Source organism: Melanostigma gelatinosum (assembly GCF_949748355.1).
Source record: "Melanostigma gelatinosum genome assembly, chromosome: 8".
Taxonomy (NCBI): Eukaryota; Metazoa; Chordata; class Actinopteri; order Perciformes; family Zoarcidae; genus Melanostigma; species Melanostigma gelatinosum.
In genome coordinates, this window is record NC_136641.1 from 26722170 (window position 1) to 26748373 (window position 26204).

At 43.6% G+C, this 26204-nt stretch overlaps 1 protein-coding gene across 1 annotated transcript; it reads right to left on the reverse strand.

Moving 5' to 3' along the window:
* Positions 1-19272: 19272 nt before the first annotated feature.
* On the reverse strand, positions 19273-25990 carry atp6ap1a (ATPase H+ transporting accessory protein 1a). Its single transcript, XM_079272928.1, has 11 exons — positions 25855-25990; positions 24756-24882; positions 23892-23966; positions 23302-23495; positions 22943-22983; positions 22539-22624; positions 21598-21747; positions 21130-21287; positions 20972-21022; positions 20628-20865; positions 19273-20224 (listed from the first exon to the last, which is right to left on the reverse strand). Exons 1-11 carry the CDS (start codon positions 25983-25985, stop codon positions 20015-20017), a joined length of 1461 nt encoding a protein of 486 aa, XP_079129054.1. The 5' UTR covers positions 25986-25990; the 3' UTR covers positions 19273-20014.
* Between the last annotated feature and the right edge of the window lie 214 nt (positions 25991-26204).

Genomic DNA, 26204 nt, shown 5'->3' on the forward strand with positions numbered 1-26204 from the left:
GCCAAGCTACTGATTGCCAACTGTGCTTTAGGATCCCTGCAGCACAGCCTCACCTGTTGCTCAAAGACCATCGCTCTCACTTCTACTGTAATACTCGTTCACTCCTCTCTGTGCGCTGAAGCTTTCTACAGCGAATTGCTCAGCGGAAAAGTCGACGCAAATGTATTTTGGCACTTCAGTGATGAGCTCCGTCCGCCATCAAAATTGAAAGTGTCGGACTTATCTCTGCCTCCTTCTTCTCCTCCTGTCCTTTCCTTCCTTCCTCCCTCTCTCTCTGTGAGGCCTTGCAGCAGTTTTCATCTCTTTCTTTTATTGTTGGCACATCCACTTCCCACAAGACTCACTAAACTGAAACCAGGATCTTTCCCGAACCCACCGCTGTGCTGTTGATGCCTAAACCACAGACGGCGCTCAGGACTCACCGTCCACGCAGAACACCTGATGTGACGCCACGGGGTCGCTCATAAATGTAGGCCTTCATCAATTTTCACAAATTCTGTCTGGGGTTCTGTCGTGTCTTTCCATTTGCTTGGCGAGATTTGGTGGCTCTCCACCATCAAGGCCGAATGAAGACAGTGCATGAGTCACGACTCTTTTGTTATATTTCGTTTATTTTCCGTACATTTCCACAGTATAGCCTCCATTTAAGAACACATTCTTTGTCTCTTGGGTTTAATTAAGCTTCTTTTCCTCAGACTAAACTTATGATGAGTGGTCTTTTTGATTGTCTTGGAACACAAACTATAAACTTACACTTTCAGTCGACACCAACGTCATCCAGATTATGTTGCTGGCAGATCTGTCATGTGACAAATATCACTCCTCTGTATAATTCCTGTCGTTTTTCAGCAGTTTAAAATAGAGAACGGAGAACATCCCCAAGCATCCCACGAGGATCGAACGGAAGAGCTCACAGACTTCTGACCGTGACTGTTTTTGTAAACCTCGTCCCTCTTGACAGTGATTCATTTCAGGTGCAGATACCGGCTCCGTGGAAGCAATAAAGATGCGCGATCGCTGCACGAAACAAGCAAAGACAGCTGCAGCCCATTCAGCCGACATGCAAGCGCTTCTGATAAAAGTCTAAAACCAACTCTGTCAGAGGGAAAAACACCATCATCGACACAATACAGTACGAAGCAAACAAGAGACATTAATCATTGTGTCGAGCGCGATAAACATGCTTTGAGAGACCCGCTTCTGCTACGCAATTATCCAATAGAGCATGTTTGTGTCGAAGCCCTTCGGCTTCATTCTCCAGAGAATGTCGGCTGATGATACACGGCCGTGTTTCCTCAAGTGGAAAGAAGAGATAGAAGTTAATCTGTCTGGTCCGCTGTGTTCTTACATGCTGACAAAAGCCTTTGAGAGATGTCCCACAACGACAAGAGGTCATTTAATACCATATACATATTGGCATTCAGCTTCTTTGCTGTAGTGTGTGTGTGTGTGTGTGTGTGTGTGCGTGCACACGTCCAACCTTTGCCTGTGCAGGTGTGTGTTCCTCGACGAGGAGGAGAAAGATAATTAAACATGATTTAAAGGGCACGAGAAGATTCCAAAATGAGAAAGCCACCATTTAGAAAACTGTGACACAATGATTGCCGTCGTCGAGGTAAAACTCATTACAGAATACTAACGGAGGTATTAGCCATCAAAATAGAATCATTTGTGATGAGCCGATCGATCATCTGTGTGCTTTAAATATTGAGCGCTACCTTTCAGGTCAGGCTCTTCTCATCCAGCGTTCGTAGCTTCACCCACGAAAAAACATCTCAAGTGATCAATTGGTGAACCAGGAAGTAGGTCTGTAAATAAGCACACACACACACACACACACACACACACAGGTTGGTCAAACAGAAACCCATCCTTGACTCAGGAGAACTTTTGTTCCACGGGTGAAACGAAAGTTCACTGTTGATTCATTTGTCACATAACTTGCGTTATAACTTGAGTAATAACACTTCCACAGTTATTTTAAACTCGAACAACGATCTTCACTGAAAATATCGGAGTATTTTATGATCTTTTATTAAACATAACTAAGTCATTGAGCTGCCTCCGTAACGAGCGCCAATAGATACGTGATGTCATGGATGCGTCGTAGGAAAAGGCGGGAAAAGGAGCAGTAACTCCTCTCCAGGTATCACACGGTCTGCTGTTCAAACAGGATACAACGCGGTGGAACACATTCATCATCCAGGCTGTTCCCTCTCGAGACTTCCAGAATTGATCTGATTGATAATCTGGTCAAAGGATTAAAAAAAAGTCAAATGAAATAAAGACCACGCTGTGCACCGATGTGACGGATCACAACTGGTCACAGTCTTTAAATAGAAGACCGACCGAGCACGGACGTCTCCAAGATCATCTGAGGGGCAAAACACACTGCCTTTGATGAGGAAGATATGTGGTCATGCTTTCACTTCAGATCAGTTTATCTTCGGTCCATCCATTGATAGTGTGTGTGTGTGTGTGTGTGTGTGTGTGTGTGTGTGTGTGTGTGTGTGTGTGTGTGTGTGTGTGTACCCATGTGTTTGGGGACGGAAAAGATGCACCGCTGTAATCCAACAATCCGACCTCATCTGTCTCTGTCTGAGCAGGACAAAGCTCCGGTGAGCTCCCTTCTCACATGCATCAGCCAACCTCATTCGTCGTGGATTGAAATATAATAGGAGAGTGTGTGTGTGTGTGTGTGTGTGTGTGTGTGTGTGTGTGTGTGTGTGTGTGTGTGCGTGTGTGTGTGTGTGTGTGTGCGTTGAGATTTTAGGCTATTTTGCTTCATAACTCGTCTTCGTTCAGACTGACAGGAAAGAAAACATCCTAAACACACATTCAGGTTTTTATTTTACTATTTTGTAGATTTCTGCTAAATTGACAGAAGTTACTGTGATACGGGGTCAGATCAGCCTCAATAATCACAAATGCACGCAGAACGATTCACAAATACATTCCAATGCACAAATTTATACGATTTATATAAAAAAAATCACAAATATATTTCTGCATTTGTAAGTATTTCTGTGTGGATTCTTTATATTTGTTTGTGGATCACACTGCATTTCTTTGCAGATCGCTACACATTTCTTCGTGGATTTTTGAGACTCCCCTGAGTGGCTCGATTCACAAATGCGTTTTTTCAACATTCTCTTTTTCAACCAATCACATGAGCGCAGCTCCCCCCTCCCCTCCCCCCCCCCCCCCCCACACACACACACACACACACACACACACCTCAAACAGAAAGGACAGACTTGTGCCCTCTGTGTTGCGCTGCAGTCGGGACCTTAACCTCCTGAATCAGCGATGTGTGAGCGTCCGCCACCACGCTGGGAAATATCCTATTTCACAGCGGATGAGAGGCTAATCTGGCTGTAATGACGATCACACATACACACTATCCACTCATACTGCACTCGTGTATTGTTCTGTGTGTGTGTGTGTGTGTGTGTGTGAGTGTGTGTCTGTGTGTGTGTGCAGACAGTCAAAGGCTTCTGATAAATCAAACGCCATTCGCTGTTGTTTTATCACCTTCTGACCATTTCCTTGTTTTTATTTTTTACGTTTCACTCTAAAATACACCATTAACGTGTCAGACTCACAGCGACAATACATCATCCGTCTCTCTCTCTCCCTCTCTCTCTTTCTGGTGAACGGCAGCATCAAGCTAATGGTGAGAAATGGATTTCCCCACAAGCGTTGTGTGTGTGTGTGTGTGTGTGTGTGTGTGTGTGTGTGTGTGTGTGTGTGTGTGTGTGTGTGTGTGTGTGTGTGTGTGTGTATTAAACTCTGACATGACTTCAGCTGTCTGAAAATGAATTCCAGTGTCACTCAGCTCCTGTTATACAGCTTTGGTCTCAAACCGCGTTACGTCTCAACGTACACATGACTTTCTCGTGTGAGTTTTTAATGGGAATAAAATGTAGCCTGTCGCTACAGTCTGCTCGCTAATGATTTGTTTTATTCATGAATGTAGTTTATAATAATGTTCTCGAACCATTTCTTACTAGTTTCATCCCGCAGCTGGGATGGTAGATTTCTGAATCTCCATATGTGTTGTTGTCTTTCTAGTGCAGAAGAACAGAAGTCACGTCACACGTGTTATTCTATAGAATCTCTGGCAGCCTGATCGATGCCTTTGAGCAACAACCTGTTCTGTAACAAAAAAGATCTGAACTCTAATCTCAGACAGGCCGAGCCCACTCACTGTCTCTCCCATCAGTCATCGTCACAACTCACACAGATCAATGGTTTGATCGACTTCCCCACACACACACACACACACACACACAGAGGCTTATCCCCAACGCGTTTAAATGCACGTGCACAGCGGACGTGCTCTCGTTAGCATGCGGCGCGGCCCGTCTCCACTTAAGGAGTCGGTCGCTGACGACGTTGGCGGTTGTGCAGCTGAAGGCAGTCGCTGGGTTGGAACGCGTGAGTCGGTTATTGCTCTCCGGTCTGAGACACCGAGTCCTCACCGAGCCTGAAGAAGAACAGCTGTTAGACGTTTCTTTATTTTAGCGACAGCCCGCCCTCCATCCTCATCCTCCATCCTCATCCTCCATCCTCATCCATCCTCATCCTCCATCCTCCGCCCTCCATCCTCATCCTCCATCCTCATCCTCCATCCTCATCCTCCATCCTCATCCTCTATCCTCCGCCCTCCATCCTCATCCTCCATCCTCCATCCTCATCCTCCATCCTCATCCTCCATCCTCATCCTCCATCCTCATCCTCATCCTCCATCCTCATCCTCCATCCTCATCCTCCATCCTCATCCTCATCCTCCATCCTCCGCCCTCCATCCTCATCCTCCATCCTCCATCCTCATCCTCCATCCTCATCCTCCATCCTCATCCTCCATCCTCATCCTCATCCTCCATCCTCATCCTCCATCCTCATCCTCCATCGGCCCGACTTCCCCCTTTAGAGCACAATCGATGCTTACCAACAAGGTTGCCTGGCACCAGTTGCTTAGTAACCACCAGGCCATTGCTTTCTACTACAGAGCGTCTCACTAATTCTATGTCAGAGCTAAATTTAGAAAACCGCCTTTGATTCCCCCCCCCCCCCCCCCCCCCCCCCCTCGCTGGATTGACAGACGCTGGCTGCACAGAAGGAGTCTGTCTGCCTCCGAACGGCAGCTTGATTTCCTCTCCTGCAGCTGTTGTGAACAGGTAGAGTCCCATTAAAGAGACGGAGGTATGATTCATTCCTGTCAGCCGCAGCTCAGCGCCGCTGATTATCAATCAGGTGTGTGTGTGTCTGTGTGTGTGTGTGTGTGTGTGTCTGTGTGTGTGTGTGTGTGTGTGTGTGTGTGTGTGTGTGTGTGTGTGCTGACTGACAGATGAAGAACAGAAAAGTAATAAAGCCGACATCATGTCTCAAATGTTAATCAATGCAGAAATGGAGTTTTCTGTATTGGTGTGCAGTGAACACGACGTCATCTTGATGCGATGGAGTCACATCACTGACTGTATCGGTGCTCAGCTTCTTCTTCCAGGTTTTAAAGATGATTTCTCTCTTTTAAAAGAGTTGTGGATGAATATCACCGGAGCAGATCTCGGGTCATCTCAGCCTTTCACAGCCTTGTTAAAGTGGAGGAAGCTCAACATAAAGAAAATACAACCAGAGCTAAATATAGACGTTCAGACGAAGAATGGCCTCAGATAAATGTGTGGGGAGAGTTTTTCACAACACTCCAGAGGAGAGCAGCTGAATGGTGACAGGAGCGTATTTGTAGAGCACCTTTCCAGACTTCCGACAGCTCAAAGTGCTTTAACACTTCATGTCGACGTTCACACACCAACTAATTCACATTCACACACATTGGTAGAGCTGTGGCGAAGCCTTCAGGAGCAATGTGGGGAGACGCACCGGAGGACGGCCCGCCAGAGGCCCGGTAACGCGTGAGGTTCTGTGGTCCATCCCAGCCTTCGTGGGGAGGCAAATAAAGAGCAGGCTGTTTTTTTCATGTTCGTGTAGCCGTCTTGCATTACGGCCGGTTGTGTCTTGAGAGACCTCCGAATCGATCAAATCAAATACTTGATTGAGATCCGATCGGTCGAGGCTGGAGTTGGTGCTGTACTGTCACATTGTTAACGTGTAACTTCCACTACTTTACTTCCAGTCATGACGTAATCATGACGTGGTCTGTAAAACAGTGTCCATACGAAAGGAAAAGGAACAACACGGCCATAACAAACACCAGGCCAGCCGCCTCTCCTGTCAGCAAACACACCGCGCTTCACCTGACTGATGACAACACCGTTCATTTCCCCTTTCTCTAAAACAAGAAGCAGATAAAACCGCCAGCCGCCCGAAGCGCTCCGGCAGGCCCGAAGCGGTCGGCTGCTTCACCGGCGCCGCCCTGATTGAGCTTCTGATGACCCGTGTCTTTCTATCCAGCCTGCTTCCTCCAACCTTCTGCTCATGTAAGATATGCGTTAACTCCCCGGCTCCGTCTCTGAAGAATGAGACAGCTGCGTCCAAATGAAGCAGCGTTATCGTTCCGCGTGTGCAGCGGGGATGATGAGAGGAAAGGTCTCCACGCTCGCTGGAAGGTGCAGCGGCTGAACGACTGCTGTGTGCGGTTCAGGACATGAGCGGCTGAACGCTTCCTGTCTTTAGAGTCAGAGGCTTACAGTCGGCCGCTCGGGACGGTCGACCGCATTCCATTTGTTTGCGTCTGCAGAGCTTTTCCAAAGGGCCAAATGCAAACAGACCGCCGGCATTCACAGCCGCATGCAAAGGGCCGCTCGGGTTTTATCCGTTTGTGAAGCGAGTCATGTCCCGAAAAACAATGAGACAGAGAGCAAGGCCGCTACCAGCTCAGTGCTGAGGATGATGCACCGCATCGATGCACCGCACCATCAACTCTCTGTGAAGTGTTGGATATGGAGAGCGGATATGGACCGTTTAAAATCTTTGTTGAGTGATGATGAAACCTACAGGAGAGGAAAAAAGAAACAAAGAGGAACAAAGACAGAGGGACAGAGGGACAGACAGAGGGACGGAGGGGGACACTTTACTGGTCCAGGACATTCTACAGTCTCAGAGACATGGACTTGTATTCTGAGGCGTTGTTGTTTACCTTTACATACTTAATGCAGATGTGTCTGTAACATACAGTTCATCACACCTGTGTGTTCCTGTGTGTTCACGTGCGTTCACGTGCGTTCACGTGTGTTCCCGTGTGTTCTCGTGTGTTCTCGTGTGTTCTTGTGTGTTCTTCTTCTGAGGATTCACAAAGAGTCGTGTTCTTCATTCTCTTGTCACGCAGGTTGTCGGGTTGTGTCTCGAAATGATTAAAACACTGAAGGATGTGAAGAGAGCACCGAGACGAAGGCTACTAGTCAACTCGTAAAGACACGCACCAACACACACACACACTCACACACACACACACCAACACACACACACTCACACTCACACTCACCAACACACACACACACACACACTCACACACACACACCAACACACACACACTCACTCACTCACCAACACACACACACACACTCGCCAACACAAACACACTCACACACACACACACACACACTCGCCAACACAAACACACTCACACACACACCAACACACACACACTCACACACTCACACTCACCAACACACACACACACTCACACACACCAACACACACACACACACACTCACTCACACTCACCAACACACACTCACTCACACAAACACACACACACACACTCACCAACACACACACACACTCACACACACACTCACACTCACCAACACACACACACACTCACACACACACTCACACTCACCAACACACACACACACTCACACACACACTCACACTCACCAACACACACACACACACACACCAACACACACACACACTCACTCACACTCACCAACACACACTCACTCACACACACACACCAACACACACACACTCACACACTCACACTCGTCAACACACACACACACACACTCACACACACCAACACACACACACTCACACACTCACACTCGTCAACACACACACACACACACTCACACACACCAACACACACATACACACTCACTCACACTCACCAACACACACTCACTCACACACACACACCAACACACACACACTCACACACTCACACTCGCCAACACGCACACACACTCACACACACCAACACACACACACACACTCACTCACACTCACCAACACACACTCACTCACACACACACACACACACACTCACTCACACTCACCAACACACACTCACTCACACACACACACACACACTCACACTCACCAACACACACACACACACTCACTCACTCACACACACACACCAACACACACACACTCACACACTCACACTCGCCAACACACACACACACTCACACACACCAACACACACACACACACTCACTCACACTCACCAACACACACACACACACTCACTCACACACACACACACACACACACACACTCACACTCACCAACACACACACACACACACACTCACACACACCAACACACAAACACACTCACACTCACCAACACACACACCAACACACACACACCCACACCAACACACACACACTCACACTCACCAACACACACACTCACTCACACACACACACACCAACACACAAACACACTCACACACCCACACACCAACACACACACTCACTCACACTCACCAACACACACACCAACACACACACACCCACACCAACACACACACACTCACACACACCAACACACAAACACACTCACACACCCACACACCAACACACACACTCACTCACACTCACCAACACACACACACACCAACACACACACACTCACGCACACACTCACACTCACCAACACAAACACACACACACCAACACACACACACACACTCACACACACCAACACACACACACACACTGAGAAACTGAGACACAACTTAAGCACATGGACGTAAACAGACATCACCTTTTGAGTTCAACATGAGGAGAACTCGTGGACGATGATGTGACGAGTCATTGCTTCTGCATTTTTTTTGTTCTGCTCAATTTCATCTTCCATTTCATGTCTTCACCCCCCCCCCCCCTTTGTGCTGCTGCATCAGCCTCCCCCTCTCTCTCTCTCTTTGCCTCTCTGTCTCTCTGAATCTGGGGCAGTGAGTCGGATGTCAGTGTTCTGTGTTCAGTAGCGGCCTGACAACACAGTTGGTGGGTAGTTGGAGTGATGAGGAGGAATGATCTGTGTGTGTGGAGAGATGCAACGTTGAACAAATACAAACAAAGACAGACCAGGCAGCAACTTCTGGTTCTGTTCTCTCTGGTGTCCACCAGGGGGCGACTCCTCTGGTTGTATAGAAGTCTATAGAAAATGACTCTACTTCTCTCTTGATTTATTCCCTCAGTAAACATTGTAAACATGAGTTTATGTCTCAATCTCTAGTTTCAAGTCTTCTTCAATACAGCGTGATGTTCATTTAGTACATTATGCTCCATTTAGAGTCACACAGACCATAAAGCAGGGGATGCTTTAGGGCGGGGCTACTGTGATTGACAGGTCTCTACCGGAGACGTATACAGCGTCTCTACGTCACTCCTCAGTCCAGATATGATCACTTCCTGTTCACTGGCTGCAAAAAAACAACATGGCGACGGCAAAATCACCGAACTCGAGGCTTCAAAACATCCACAAACCAACGAGAGACGTCATGACGACTCCGTCCACTTCTTAAATACAGTCTGTGATTCAGACATGTAAACATTCTCACCCTCAGCTTTACAGTTCAGCTACTCGTTGGCATCAACTTCTCCGTTTGGGCTCTATAGAGATTGAGACAATCAACTTTATGCAACTGCACCGCAGTTAAACCTCTTCCTGTTGTGACGGGTTCCAAATGTCAGCCGAGAAAACGTCTCGTCAGCTTCACTGAATTCCACTGATTTCAAATCATTTCAGTCGATTTCACAAAATTCAATCAAATTTGAACTCCCCTGAAATGAAGCGAGCGCCGTTCATCTGAAGCTGCAGCAGCGTGAGACAGCAGCCTCTCTTCATCTGCTGCCGTCTTCCTGCTCTGCTGTGTTTCCATCACGAGACCTCGAGCAGCCCGTTAACGCCGCGCGTGGCCAACACGGATCAGTGCGCATGTCCACGCCGGCTGATTGCTTTCCTTTGAATCAGTCCGAATGACTTTGCCTCCTCTATCGGCTTGCTGTGATTTCCCATGAGTGAGTTCTGTCTTTCACTTAAAGCGTGCGTGTGTGCGTGCGTGCGTGCGTGCGTGCGTGCGGCGCTGTCGAGTTCTTCCCTGAACACTTGAAAGGTCGAGGCAGCTGTGGAAGCGCTCAGCATGCTTCAGATGTCTGTTTATGGCGGCATGTTGTTTTTCTTCGGTGGGTTTCTTGTTGGGAACTCAGAGTCCGTGTTGGATTTGGTGCAACACGTCCTCTCTGGCAACTCGTGGAATACAGACGCTTGGTCAGTTTCTCGAAGCTTCACTGAGCTTCAAACTGTGGAAGCTGTGCTGAGGTTTGGACTCGGTTTCCACTCCTTACATGCAGAGTGTCTTTTCAAAATAAACTTCCGTCTTCGCAGAAAGTTAGGCAACAACACGACTTAGCTAGGTTTAGGAGGGCGTGGTCGATGTTAACTCGAGTGACTAACGGCCGCAGACTGTAGATAAGAAGTGGACGTAGTCATCGTGACGCTCCTCTTGGTTTGTGGACGGATGTCATGAAGCCTTGAGTTCAGCGACTAGTGACAGAGAGAGAAACATTGATGCGTTACAGTGTTGATATTGCATGCACTGCTGGAGTCTGCTTACATGAAGCACAGATAGTAAAACCACCAAATGTAAACGACGGGGTCACTGAACTCGCCCTGAGACAGACGGTGTTACACTACTACGCCTAGAAATCCACCTCCGATCATGATGAAGAGGAGAGGAGAATACTTCATATGAATAAATACATTGTACTGTCTGCTAACTTCTCAGCCTTCCTGCTCTTTCTGGAAAAATACAAAAAGATTGTTTTATTTTGCACCTGGAGCTTTTTGTGCTGCCATTTCTGCTCTTCCACACACACACATCATCTAGAAGTCACACGGAGAGAGCTGGAGCATGTTTGTGCCGCGGCTGCCTCACTAGCTGCAGACTTGTGCTGGCGATGGAGGCAGAGCTGGAGGCTGGAGGCTGGAGGCAGAGCTGGAGGCTGGAGGCAGAGCTGGAGGCTGGAGGCTGGAGGTTGGAGGCTGGAGGCTGGAGGCCTCCGTGGTGGAGCTGTGGTTCCAGAGCGCCTCACAAAGAGCCGGCGCTCCACACGACTCTTCATTGCGTGACCTTCCATCACAGCAGGACTGTCTCTTTTGTGCTGCACATGTTTCGAGCACCAGCTTAAAAGCTGTTCCCAGCCTCCTTTTGAGGACATAGATTTGGTCATGGAGAGATGAGAGTGACAAAGAACAGCAATCTGTACTGTCGGATCTGCAATCTTTCCCTCTTTCTTGCGCTCGTAGTTTCTCTCATGCCGGTAAAGAGAGATGGTGCAGAAGACGGGCGAGTTAGAGAGCTCCTTCCATTCCCTCGATGGCCGACTCGCTCTCACAAGGATGAAAGGGATCAGCGGAGTCACAGATATAGTGTCTCCTTGTAAATGCAAGCAGTGACAAAGTAACATTTGGTAAATTGGGTTCTTCAAAGTTTTGCTGTGAGCAGCAACTGCCTCCCAAAACGTTGCTTTTACCAATTGTCCTGAAAGAAACAATGCTTGAGAGAAAGTGAGCAGAACAGAAGGAAGGCTCCTGATATTGGACCCGTGCGTCCCGCTCACAGCTCGGTCACCTGCCAACGAACAAAGGAATCCACACAACACCTTCCATTTGGATGCATTTTACAAACAAAAGCAAAGGTTCCCCCGGCAACCCTGAGGTCATACCTGGAGCAACAGATTTGGGTGGAGGGTGAAGCACACCAGGACTGAAGTCATCGCTAAATATTCAAACGTCTTCACTTCATTCCATGTAGCCAGAGAACAAACAGCTTAACTAGAACTACTCGGTGTTCATTATCACCAATTAACGGACGGCCTGCAGCCAATCAGAATGCATCCAGACCACGGCATGAAATCAGGGAACGAATCTCAGAATGAAAAAGGAAGAAGCCGTTCCATCGGCACATGCAGGGGACAGACGGAGATAATTGCAATAACGTGTCTCCGGGTCACTCGCTGATGATATCTGCATGTTGAGACTCTCCTCTGGGCTGTGACAGACTGCTGCTGAGATGAAAGTTAGCAAACACACATCTGCCTCCTGCAGACACCTCGGAGTCAGACATGTTGAACTGTTCTGAGTGATGTGCGTGTGTGTGTGTGTGTGTGTGTGTGTGTGTGTGTGTGTGTGTGTGTGTGTGTGTGTGTGTGTGTGTGTGTGCGTGTGCGTGCGTGCGTGTGTGTGTGTGTGTGTGTGTGTGATAGAGAGGTTTTGCTGAGCAGGAGGCATAGTGATTAGTAATTGTGAGGAATGTAAGTTTTAAAGCGCTCCTCACTGGATGTCATGTGATTCAGTATATTTGCGAGGAGGCTGCTCATTTCATGCATTGTGTCTGTGAGAGCGGGTTTGAGGAACGCATCACGTTGTTGTATCAATGAGCAGCAGCTTCATCACCTGGTTATTTTAAAGTTGTATTTGGTAAAGTTACCTTATAAAGAAGTCTTTAGTTCAGTGGAGGGTAGAGCTGTTCCCTCGTCTCCACCACAACTCAATCAAAGGTCCAAACGTTGGAGTTGTGTTTGTGCACTTTGTATGAAGCGGTACGGAGCTGACAGCAGCAGCAGCACTGCTCTCCTGGTTGTCATTAAGTAACGCTGCAGTTGCTGCTAGATGGATTTTGAGCCAAGCTAGCTCCACCTCTCTGTTTCCAGTCTTTATGCTAAGCTAACCAGCTGCTTGCTGGTGGTATCGACCCTTTGATCTTTAACTCTCGGCAAGAAAGCGCTTTTCCCAAAATGTCGACTGATTGGAAGGAACTAAAATGCCTCAAAACATAAATGTCTTTGCTCCGAATGAACTGATTACTTCCTGTTTTTTAATTTTTTTATTGTGCAATTTTATGTGTGTGTCTAGTGTTGCAACCTTCAATTATTCATGTGTTCTTGTGTTTTCTCTCACACCTTGGGCTGCTCCAACGGGCAGCACAGCAGAGTCACTAGAGGCATGAATAAGTTAACAACGCGGCTTCATATCTGACACACAGCTACACACAGAACCAAGTGTTCTACAGCAGCTAGAGCGGTGCACACACACACACACACACACACACACACACACACACACACACACACACACACACACACACACACACACACACACACACACAGAAACAAGACTCCACTAACATCTCTGCATCAAGAAGTGTCAGTCCAAACAACAAATACAGCAGCGCAGAATGAAACATACACTCAACTGTGTGTATCAGGGAGGCGGCAACCTCTAGTTCTGTTTGAAGCCGATGTTAAAGTGTCTTAAAGCTGCATTCTCTCTAGTGTCCACCAGGGGGCGACTCCTCTGGTTGTATAGAAGTCTATAGAAAATGACTCTACTTCTCTCTTGATTTATTACCTCAGTAAACATTGTAAACATGAGTTTATGTCTCAATCTCTAGTTTCAAGTGTTCTTCAATACAGCATGATGTTCATTTAGTACATTATGCTCCATTTAGAGTCACACAGACCATAAAGCAGGGGATGCTTTAGGGCGGGGCTACACGGTGATTGACAGGTCTCTACTATACGGCGTCTCTACGTCACTCCTCCTCAGTCCACATATGATCACTTCCTGTTCACTGGTTGCAAAGAAAACAACATGGCGACGGCAGTAAACCAAGATGACGACAGCGAAATCGACGAACTCGAGTCTTCAAAACATCCACAAACCGACGAGGTGATGTCTCGATCATACGTCCACTTCTTACAGACAGGTTTTCGTTGAGCAGTATCAGTAAAAATGTGTTCTCGCCTTTACCAGCCGCATTGATCGACGTCAAATGTACAAGCACCACTGTGTGTGTGTGTGTGTGTGTGTGTGTGTGTGTGTGTGTGTGTGTGTGTGTGTGTGTGTGTGTATGTCTGCCCAGCTCGTCAATGTCAGACGGCGCTCACACATTCCTGATCTCGGGCACATCGTAATAAATAACCGAAGATGGAAGTGAAGCCGTGGTTCTGTAAACGGCGCATAGGCAGCAGTCAGACGAGGACACGGCTCTGACCGAAGCTGTCTGACCCTCGGGCTGTGGCTCTACGTGGAGCTGGGATTTAGGATCCCGAGCAGCGGGCTCTGTGCCTCAGACATCCTGTAGGAGAGGCAGCCGAGTGTGGAGCAGGTGGATGTCAGTGGATTCAGAGATGCAGCGCATGGCGCGGGGACGATGGCGGTGATGGAGCCTCGGGGTCTTCGCGCTCTCTTGTTCTGACCAGCAGAGATCTGCTCAGGGTGTCAGTGTGCTGGACTCTCCAGTGTTTGTGGGCCCAGCGCCTGACTGCGGAGCCGGATCTGGTTTCATGTCGTGTACCGGTGTGTGTAATCCAAGCGCTGCTCTGAGAGAAGCGACGAATGATTAAAAGTGCAACTGATGACAGGTGCAACAGCCCCGCAGAGAACAGCCAGCGAGGACCAGAGCAATGAGCCGATCCAAGCTGGAGACGGCCGGCTTCCTTGAGAGCAAACTGAATGTTGTAGAAGGAAGGAGCCGCCGTGTTCTACGGCCTTCACCAGCAGCACGAGGTGAAAGAGGTCTCACCCTGCAGCAGCCTCCTGCTGTCACAGCTGCTGCCCTGTGCTGCCCTCTGCTGGTACGCTCACACAGTCTTCTGTGGGCAGAATATGCAGTCATGATGAAACAAGAGGGCTTCTGTCTGTGCCTCGCTGTTGGTGATGATGCGGTGGAAAGACGTTTCACCTTTAAAACCACCAGCCTGCTCTCACCACGCTGACATCTGCACTCACCGGCTCGTCCTCCTGTCCAGCAGCTGCAGCAGACTTCTCCACCAGCGTGACTCACCATGTACTACTGCTCACACACACACACACGCACACACGCACACACATGCACGTGCTCGCTGGTGGTACAAGGTGACATTCACCAGGCCGTGCAATTAACTGTGTGTGTGTGTGTGTGTGTGTGTGTGTGTGTGTGTGTGTGTGTGTGTGTGTACGTGCGTGCGTGCGTGTGTGTGTGTGTGTGCGTGTGTGTGTGCGTGTGTGTGTGGGAGAGGGTAAAACCAATTACAACTTTGCACAATTTTATATTATTATTTCACGAAATTGTTTATTGTATTGTATTGTATGGTATTGTATTTATTGTATTGTATTGTATTTATTGTATTGTATTGTATTTATTGTATTTATTGTATTGTATTGTATTGTATTTATTGTATTGTATTGTATTTATTGTATTTATTGTATTGTATTTATTGTATGTATTGTATGTATTGTATTGTATTGTATTGTATGGTATTTATTGTATTGTATTGTATTTATTGTATTTATTGTATGTATTGTATTGTATTTATTGTATTTATTGTATGTATTGTATTGTATTTATTGTATGTATTGTATGTATTGTATTGTATGGTATTTATTGTATTGTATTGTATTTATTGTATTTATTGTATTGTATTTATTGTATTGTATTTATTGTATTTATTGTATTGTATTGTATTGTATTTATTGTATGTATTGTATGTATTGTATTGTATTGTATTGTATGGTATTTATTGTATTGTATTGTATTTATTGTATTGTATTGTATTGTATTTATTGTATGTCTTGTATTGTATTGTATTTATTGTATTTATTGTATGTATTGTATTGTATTTTATTGTATGTATTGTATGTATTGTATTGTATTTATTGTATTTATTGTATTTTATTGTATTGTATTGTATGTATTTATTGTATGTATTGTATGTATTGTATTGTATTTATTGTATTGTATTTATTGTATGTATTTATTGTATGTATTGTATGTATTGTATTGTATTTATTGTATGTATTGTATTGTATTGTATTTATTGTATTTATTGTATGTATTGTATTGTATTTATTGTATTGTATGTATTGTATTGTATTGTATTGTATTTATTGTATTTATTGTATGTATTGTATTGTATTTATTGTATTGTATGTATTGTATTGTATTGTATTGTATTTATTGTATTTATTGTATGTATTGTATTGTATTTATTGTATTGTATGTATTGTATTGTATTGTATTGTATTTATTGTATTTATTGTATGTATTGTATTGTATTTATTGTATTTTATTGTATTTATTGTATTGTATTGTATTTATTGTATGTATTGTATTGTATTGTATTTATTGTATGTATTATATTGTATTGTATTGTATTGTATTTATTGTATGTATTTATTGTATTGTATGTATTGTATTGTATTGTATTTATTGTATTTGTTGTATTTATTGTATTGTATTGTATTTATTGTATTGTATTGTATTTATTGTATGTATTGTATGTATTGTATTGTATTGTATTGTATGGTATTTATTGTATTGTATTGTATTTATTGTATTTATTGTATGTATTGTATTGTATTTATTGTATTTATTGTATGTATTGTATTGTATTTATTGTATGTATTGTATGTATTGTATTGTATGGTATTTATTGTATTGTATTGTATTTATTGTATTTATTGTATTGTATTTATTGTATTGTATTTATTGTATTTATTGTATTGTATTGTATTGTATTTATTGTATGTATTGTATGTATTGTATTGTATTGTATTGTATGGTATTTATTGTATTGTATTGTATTTATTGTATTGTATTGTATTGTATTTATTGTATGTCTTGTATTGTATTGGATTTATTGTATTTATTGTATGTATTGTATTGTATTTTATTGTATGTATTTATTGTATGTATTGTATGTATTGTATTGTATTTATTGTATTTATTGTATTTTATTGTATTGTATTGTATGTATTTATTGTATGTATTGTATGTATTGTATTGTATTTATTGTATTGTATTTATTGTATGTATTTATTGTATGTATTGTATGTATTGTATTGTATTTATTGTATGTATTGTATTGTATTGTATTTATTGTATTTATTGTATGTATTGTATTGTATTTATTGTATTGTATGTATTGTATTGTATTGTATTGTATTTATTGTATTTATTGTATGTATTGTATTGTATTTGTTGTATTGTATGTATTGTATTGTATTGTATTGTATTTATTGTATTTATTGTATGTATTGTATTGTATTTATTGTATTTTATTGTATTTATTGTATTGTATTGTATTTATTGTATGTATTGTATTGTATTGTATTTATTGTATGTATTGTATTGTATTGTATTGTATTGTATTTATTGTATGTATTTATTGTATTGTATGTATTGTATTGTATTGTATTTATTGTATTGTATTGTATTTATTGTATATATTGTATTGTATTGTATTGTAGTATTAGTTTGTTGTCATGGTATCCATTGGTTTCATGGTCCATCTGTTACTCACTGCTTTGCTGTAGCTGCTGCAGTGGAGCATCTCTGTTTTAAAGGCTTTATATGAACACACTTCTTGTTGTCACCGTGTTGTTCACGTCTGTGTGCAGGAGACAGACAGAGAGGGTCAGAGCTGACAGGAGGAGCCAGACTTCATTAGTGGCTCAATTAACACTTTCCCAGACAACATCTGGAGGACACACCGGCCCCAGCTGCTGTTACGCACCTCTGTGTGTCTCTGCTCGATTCTTCTGCTGTAAACTCTGGCAGGTAATGTCCTCTGGGATTAACAACGTTTTATCTTAAAACGTCATAGGATGATTAAAACACGTCATAGTTAGAGTATGTTATCATGGAAAATATTTTAAAAGGGTAAAATGAGGGGATGTACATATAGTATATTATTTTTAAAAAGGTGAAGAAGTCAGTTTTGTTGATGATGAAAAAGTAATCCATCAAAGTATAGTTTGTCATAAAAACGTGAAAGAAATGGCGACTTTTGATGTAGACATGGGCGAGTAGATGATTATTATGTTTATTGTGCTCAATATGTGGACAGTTAAAATAAATATCATTGAGATTGTTTAACCTGCTCGCGTCACAAGAGAGAAGCCACGCCCACCTCAGAGTGTCCGCACCTGTGTGGATATTTATACATATATATTTATATACATACATATAAATATATATAAAAAATATATATATATATTTATATACATACATATAAATATATATAAAAAAATATATATATTTATATACATACATATAAATATATATAAAAAATATATATATATTTATATACATACATATAAATATATATAAAAAATATATATATATTTATATACATACATATAAATATATATAAAGAAATATATATATTTATATACATACATATAAATATATATAAAAAATATATATATATTTTTTTTATATATATATTTATATACATACATATAAATATATAAAAAAATATATTTTTTTTTTATATATATTTATATACATACATATAAATATATATAAAAAATACATATATATTTATATACATACATATAAATATATATAAAGAAATATATATATATTTATATACACATAAATATATATATATATAGAAAATACATATATATTTATATACATACATATAAATTACATATATATTTATATACATACATATAAATATGTATAAAAAAATATATATATGCAAGTCACAGTATAGCGCGTCGTTGTAGGTCATAGTCTGTCTCATGTGTTTTGCAGCTGCATGTGATGAACTCGTGATTTGAAGGTAGTGAGATCTGTGATGTCTCAGTCGGTGGTATCGCACCTCTTCCACATCTGTCCAGCTCCACAATGATAAAATACATCAACGTTGAACAGAACCAGGCGTGTCTTCATAAACACGTCAACTTTTAATACTTTGAGACCTCGGGGATCTCCTGTCAGGAAGTTCGACCTGTAAACCGTTACTCATTCATAAACCTGCTGTTGAGTTTAAATATGTATTCAGGAAAACAAAAGGACTTCTTTGTTTCAACAGATGTTTTATTGGAGTCACAGCAGCAGCACGACATTCAGGACCTTACATCACATCATCGACATTCACGACTATCATCTAAATCAATAAGCAGTGAAACGATCATTTCACGTTGAGCAGAATTCAGTGACTTTAAATAATGAATAAATAATGTTCAGCACGGTAAAACAACCAGCGAGACAACCAAAGACACGAGTAAATGTTCATGTTCATGTAAATGTTAAAGTTTAATGTTGTACTTCAGAGGTCCTCATGGTCTCATCGCCTCACTGAACTAGAATAAATGATTCATCCACACAGAAAGTAGTCCCTTCATTTCACTCATCTACTCAGACACACACGACTGTAAACACACACGAGTTTCACCAATAAATAACATTTCATAATTCATTTTTCATAACTTACTTTATGTACAATTGTAAAACTTTCATGGGACGTTGATCCTCCTGAGAACTCGCTCCAGCTTGTGCGCCTCATGTTTCATCTGTAAAGTATTTTAATGAACAACACTTTGTGAGACTCTTCTGAATAAACAGATCTTCAGTTTGCTGCACTGGTTCTCTCGACGAGAAGCCGACGGGATTATTGATGACATTCTGTGTCACAGCAGAAACTAGGAACTAAATTTAGGATTCGTCGTCTCATACGGACCTGCTCGACGCTCAACATGTTCACAGACTGCACCGCATCCCTCTGACACACTAACAACACGAACTAAAGAGACTTCATGTCTCAGATGAATACTTGAGGTTAGAAGACTCTGAGGATCCTTCAGGTGTTAACAGATGTAACTACTACATGAGGAGCACGAACTAAGAGGCTTCACTCTCAGAATGCACATTGAGTATAAAGTGACACATATATTCAGTGATGACTGGTCCTTATTCTGACAACACCGTGTGTGTGACGCCCAACTCCACATGGAGGGAGGACCGGTGGGACACAGCGCGTTACTCTGTTTGGGGCACGGAGATGGCCGGTCCTTTGGGGTCGTCGAAGCGGTCCATGGTGCGGAGCTGCATGATCATGTGCAGGCCGTAGGTCAGCACCAGCACCATGAGGAGGCTGGTCATCAGGCCCATCCAGATGCCCGGGGAGAAGAAGCCCGCGCAGTCGCTGGCGTAGGAGAAGTCGCTGCCGCTCACGTTGAAGCCCTGGATCTGTGGAGGGACACGCAGAACAAACAGGGAGCGCTTCAGCAGCTTCATCCCTTTCATTTCAGGCTTCAACAGACTTCATTCACAACGGACATGTTGACTTGTGATAGCAGGACAAGCAGCTGAAACCTTTGGAACAAGTGTCCAGCGGACATTTTTAATATCATCAATTACACCCGAGCTCCTTCCTGCTGTCCGTTCATGAGCCGACAGAGCCAGGAGGCAGGAACGCCTCCAGTCTGGATGCTAAGCTGAAGCTCTTCAACACTTTCATTTGTCTCGAGAAAGAACACAATCTAGGAAACACATGATGAAGAGGAGAAAGGGGTCCATAGCTCTGCCAGAGTAAGATATGAGAACGTTCTCCATCACTCAGCAAGAACACAAAACAAACTCTCCTTCTCACCTGAAAGTCTTCAAAGGAGACCCTCCACTGATTGGCCGGATCGCTGAAGGTGCGCGGGACGAGTTGGGGCCACCGGAAGTTGGTGACGGACTCGCAGCGGTACGAGTACTCGGCGGGGGCGTAGACCTTCCTGCTGCCGTTGAACTTGGCTTTGGTGCCGTCGTACTCCAGCTCCACGGTGTCCAGCGTGAACCAGCGGCGGGCCGACACTTTGTAGAGACGCTGGCTCATAGCGAAGCTGGAGAGTATCAGGGAAGGTTACAGGCAGCCATCAGCAGGAGGGAGCCAGTCAGAGCTCAAATGGACATGAAACACAAGCCGCAGGATCTGTTCAACACACTCACATGAGTTTGAAGCTGCGGTGGCCGAGGACGTTCTCATAGTTAAGAACCAACCTGCAAAGAACCACAAATACAAACACTTCTAAACACCGCTACTGTCTCTTTAAGACACACGGTCTAATAACCACTGCTCATGAAGTAGATCTCAGCTTTTGACCCACTTGGATCTGCTTTTGTCGCAGCTTGATCCGTGGAGTTTGGGGACGACTCCCTCCCCGAAGGTGGACGGGGTCAGGTCGTGGTCCTCCCAGCGACCGCTCCGAAGGATGCTCACCGACAGACCTTTAGCCCAGAGCAGGATACAGGTCTCCTCACCCTCCTGGGGGGGGAAAGCTGATATTAGTATATTGCTCTTACTGTCCTCCTGCTGGAGACTGAAATATCACAACAACAACTCTAGTTATTAATCAAACAAACAGCAGGAAATACTTCGTTGAGGACTATTTTCAGCGGCGTATTAATCCACATTTGGTGCTCGAGTGAGTTTATGTATGTGGGGATTGAGACAAAATAAACGTGTGTGTGTTCGTGGTAATGAAGGAACATCTCACACACACACGCTGTTTTCTGGCTAAATGAACAGCAGCATGCAGGACTGACGATGCAGAAGACATGATGAGTGACTCCACCTTAAACTCCACCGGTGCGTAGATGCCAGCCTTCTCCTTGATCCTGCGCTGCCTCTCCCGTTCTCTCTCCCTCTCCCGATAGCCTCCTTTGGCCTGCAGGAGAGAGCGTCCTCCCCCGAGGCCGGCTTCCATGGCGAGAGACGCCGCCTCCTGAGAAGACAGAAGACACACGATGAACACGATGAACACTCTGAACCTCGAGCAGCGTCGAGTCTTCTCACATGTTCCTCTCTGTGAAACAGAACCAGCATGACAGAAGTAGAGAACTACAACATGTCCAGTGCAGAATCACAGTTCATTACATCAACCATTAAAAAGGAAAAACTAAAGTTGGATTTCTTTGATATATTTTACAAAAATTGGAAAACAATATAATCTATACAGCAAACATGTTTCAAGTGTCTACAAGTGTACAAATGTAGGCAAAAAGGCTTTACGTTCTATATTCATTGAACTATTCACATCTTTTCTTCCTCCTCTCCTCTCCCCTCCTCTCCTCCTCTCCCCTCCTCTCTCCTCCTCTCCTCTCTCCTCTCCCCTCCTCTCTCCTCTCCTCTCTCCTCTCTCCTCTCTCCTCTCTCCTCCCTCCTCTCTCCCCTCCTCCTCTCTCTCCTCTCTCCTCTCCTCTCCTCTCCTCTCTGTGTTCACTTCCTGTAGTTCAGTCAAAGTGTCTCCTCCTTCTTGTCACATGACTGTTGGTCTCAGATGAATCCATCATGCCTTCATAGTTTCTCTGAGGAGCTCACACTCTGATGTTTTTACACACTCTGGTTAGTGAACTCTTTTGGTGAAATATCACCATTTTAAGCTTCCTCCTGGTTGATTTGTCTGACTGAAGCGTTTGTCACGCGTGATGTGTTCACGGGCCGTGGGAAAGATGCCCGTCGGTGTTCACAGCGTCTGGCTGAGCTGGTCGGTGTCGCTCTGGTGAACGGACTCACCCTGGAGGGCTGCAGGGCCGTGTAGATGGCCGTGTACGGGACGGCCTGAGTCTTCATGGTGCTCAGCACCTGACCTATGACCTCATCTGAAAAACAAGGTGTTGTGTATTCATTCATCATAGGTTGATGTATTATTACTGCCGTTTTATATCTCAGCACTATTTACCTGCGTATGTATTCATAATGATGCATCATTATTATGTTTATAACTCACATTTGCATGCATCTGTACACATGTTTTTGTATTTTTCACTTCTGCTTTTGTTCTCACATACAAATGGAAACATTTATGCATTTAAATATTGCACCTTTAAATGAAACAAATCTTCACAACACAAAGAACTACAGACGAGTTGCAGATTAAAAGAGGAGAAACTTCAGAACTGCTCTCTATGAACACTCACCGTTTCCACTGAGAATCTCTTTAGCAGACATCAGATCAGCGCTGCAGGAGAGACGAGACGACAGTGAGACAGTGAAGGAGAAGGAGAAGAAGAAGCAGAGGAGCGGTTAAATAAAGCGTCCACTGAGGGGATCTCCAGCAGCAGCAGTGGTGGTTTGTTAAACACGACGACGCCTCCCTGGTTTCTAGTTTTAGTCTCATATTTGTGCAACAGCATGTTAATGTTAAATCATACTTTAGTTCAGAAGAGACTAGAAACATTGTGCAATATTTACTGAATATTGGAGAACCATCATCAGTAAAACCATAAAGGTTTCCATACAGAACTGCCACATTACCAGCATCAGTCTACAAACCCACCCGATGCCGTACGGCAGCCTGAACACCAGCAGGGCGGGCGAGGAGGCGTTGAGTCTCAGCTGACTCAGCGTCTCAGGGTCCATGTACAGAGGGGAGGTTTCTAATTGGTCCTGCAGCTGACCAATCACTGCATTGGAGGCGGGCCAGGACACGGCAGGTAACACCAGAGGAGAGGACGAGGACATCAGAGCCCCCTGAGGCACAGGAGAGACCAAACATCCGTCAGTGACATGTGACCCACACACACACCTTATAAACGAACCAAACACACGTCGTGTTGGTCCGTTTATATTTACATGATAGTTTCACTTTGATTTGTTGCTTCCTCTTATGTTTACTTGGCTCAGAAAAATGCTTTATGGTCTGTGTGACTCTAAATGGAGCATAATGTACTAAATGAACATCATGCTGTATTGAAGAAGACTTGAAACTAGAGATTGAGACATAAACTCATGTTTACAATGTTTACTGAGGTAATAAATCAAGAGAGAAGTAGAGTCATTTTCTATAGACTTCTATACAACCAGAGGAGTCGCCCCCTGGTGGACACTAGAGAGAATGCAGCTTTAACACATGACGCTTCATCTCACCTCCAGGTTGGGGAAAGCCGTGTCCTGCTTGTTTCCAAAAGCTCCTCCGTACATGGTGAAGTCCTCGATGCTCATCTGAGGGGACGAGGAAACACAATCTCAACTAGAGAACTCACCGTTACAACGAAGAGCTGGAGAGAAATATCATTTCAGAGGGTTTATAATGACGTTTGGATCATCATCAGATCAAATATGATTTTGAGTGCAGGTGAGAGGAGCGAGTCATTTTAAGACGAAGTACCAAACGTCTCTTTGTTTTTACTCAAGGCTTCTATTGAGCTTCTTCAAATGAATCTTTGAATGTCCGTCACCATATTGTATGACCTCTTCACCCTGAACTAACTCTCAATTTGAATAAAGTGACTCATCAGATTTAATGACTCAGCCTTTTATGACAACAGTGAAAATGCTTTTGAAAGTCGAAACGCCAACAAACATGGGTTGAAGCAGAATCTTTTGTGAAATGATTTCATCTTCTTTTCTTCCAATAAATGTTGACTTTTAGACTTTACAATGTTCTGGAGTTACTGGAAATGTTTGAATCACTCGAGTCTGAAGCAATCGTACGCAGCCACCACAGGAAACTTATTTTACTAATAATATAATGTAATAATATTAGTGGAGCCTGATCGGTATGTGACAGTGAGAGGAAATACTGGGTTTCAACAAAATGAACAAACATGCATACAATAGAACGCTGCACAGTATTCGGATGTCGAATCAGAACGTCAACGTTGTGACATTTTACAGTATTGAGTACAGGCCTCTCATCTCTTCTCAGTGGTACATCCGTCACATGACGTATTCAGACCCCGTGTACTTGTAAAGCCACAGATTCAGATGAAGCATACTAAATGTGTGGACCTTGTCCTGGAGGAACAGCACCACGTTTCTTGGGCCGTCACTCAGAGCCGTCTCCAGGTACGAGCTCAGCTGCTGCTGCCCGACGATGTGACCGGCTGCAGGCGGAGACGGACTCGGCCGGGAGACGCTGCAGGAGGAAGTATTCAGAGCGTGTATTCATGTAAACATACCCTTATAATAATGTGAAGACACTGCATTACATGTACAACATCAAGCATTAAATACCTTAAAGTATGTGCAGCAGCATGAATGCTAATTTGTTTGTTTTATATTATATATTATCGATACATTATCTAAATTGTGTCTCCTTTTCCAAGGCTGGCAACTGGGAATGAAACATCAAGCTCAATTTTGTGAAATCATTATTTATAATAGTATATATTAATGTTTCTTTCCAGTATTTCAGATTCTCATACAAATCTTAATATCTTGTTTTTGTAGTACAATAGCAAGGACTACAATATGTACCTCTGAGATGTGGTACAGTACAAAGTACAATATGTACCCCTGAGATGTAGTACAATAAAAAGTACAAGATGTACCTCTGAGATGTAGTACAATAAAAAGTACAAGATGTACCTCTGAGATGTAGTACAATAAAAAGTACAAGATGTACCTCTGAGATGTAGTACAATAAAAAGTACAAGATGTACCTCTGAGATGTAGTGAGTAGAAAGTAGCATAACATGTAACGTTACACTTTCAGATCTTTATTTTATTTTATTTACGTCCTTCTGCTGCTGACTTCCCTCTCTTGGACATCAATAACAGTCTCATCCTATCTTTATGTGGAGAACACATTTGTTGCTGTAATTCAATCAAACTGCTCATCCATCCAACACAATGAGACAACGGCTCGTCAGGTGACAGGTGATACAGCACCTGTCACTCATGAGGATTACCGGGAAATGATCACGTTCCGCTGCCTTCATTTAAATTTAAATAAAACCACATACATGAACCACAGTTAAACATCATTCAAACGACATTCTAGAAGCTAACTGTCGATGCTACGCTCGGCTAACCGTTAGCTTAAAAGGTAAAAGCGGTTTCAACCGCTCTCGAGACGATAAAACGCGATAAATCCACCGGGACTCACCCTACGCTCGTCCACAGAATGAGCGGCACCTGCTCATCGCAATTCACCGAATCCAGCGCGTTCAACAAGGCGAGAAAAACGGTCAAACGCGCGGAGACGCTGCGGAGGTGAAGCGTCCCTGTGGTCGCCATCTTTAGAATCTCTTTGACAGCAGGTGACGTAGGATGAGGTCACGTGACGTGAGAGACGCGCCTCTGTTTTCACTGCAGCATCAAATACTGCAACACACGCAGTATAAAGTAGTACTTTATGTATTTAAAACATGAAGTACATTTCAATTTATTACACAAGTACTGTACAATTTGAGGTACATTTTATTATACTTCATACATATATAATGCAAATATTGT

Bases quoted from the DNA above. Each gene is read 5' to 3' on its own strand.
- atp6ap1a (XM_079272928.1), bottom strand. From the start codon at position 25,985: ATGGCGACCACAGGGACGCTTCACCTCCGCAGCGTCTCCGCGCGTTTG. The intron at 23,967-24,755 runs GTCCACACATTT...TCGTCCCCTCAG, and splicing joins TGCTGTTCCTCCAGGACAAG to ATGAGCATCGAGGACTTCAC. The intron at 22,984-23,301 runs GTGGGTTTGTAG...TCTCTCCTGCAG, and splicing joins AGGCTGCCGTACGGCATCGG to CGCTGATCTGATGTCTGCTA.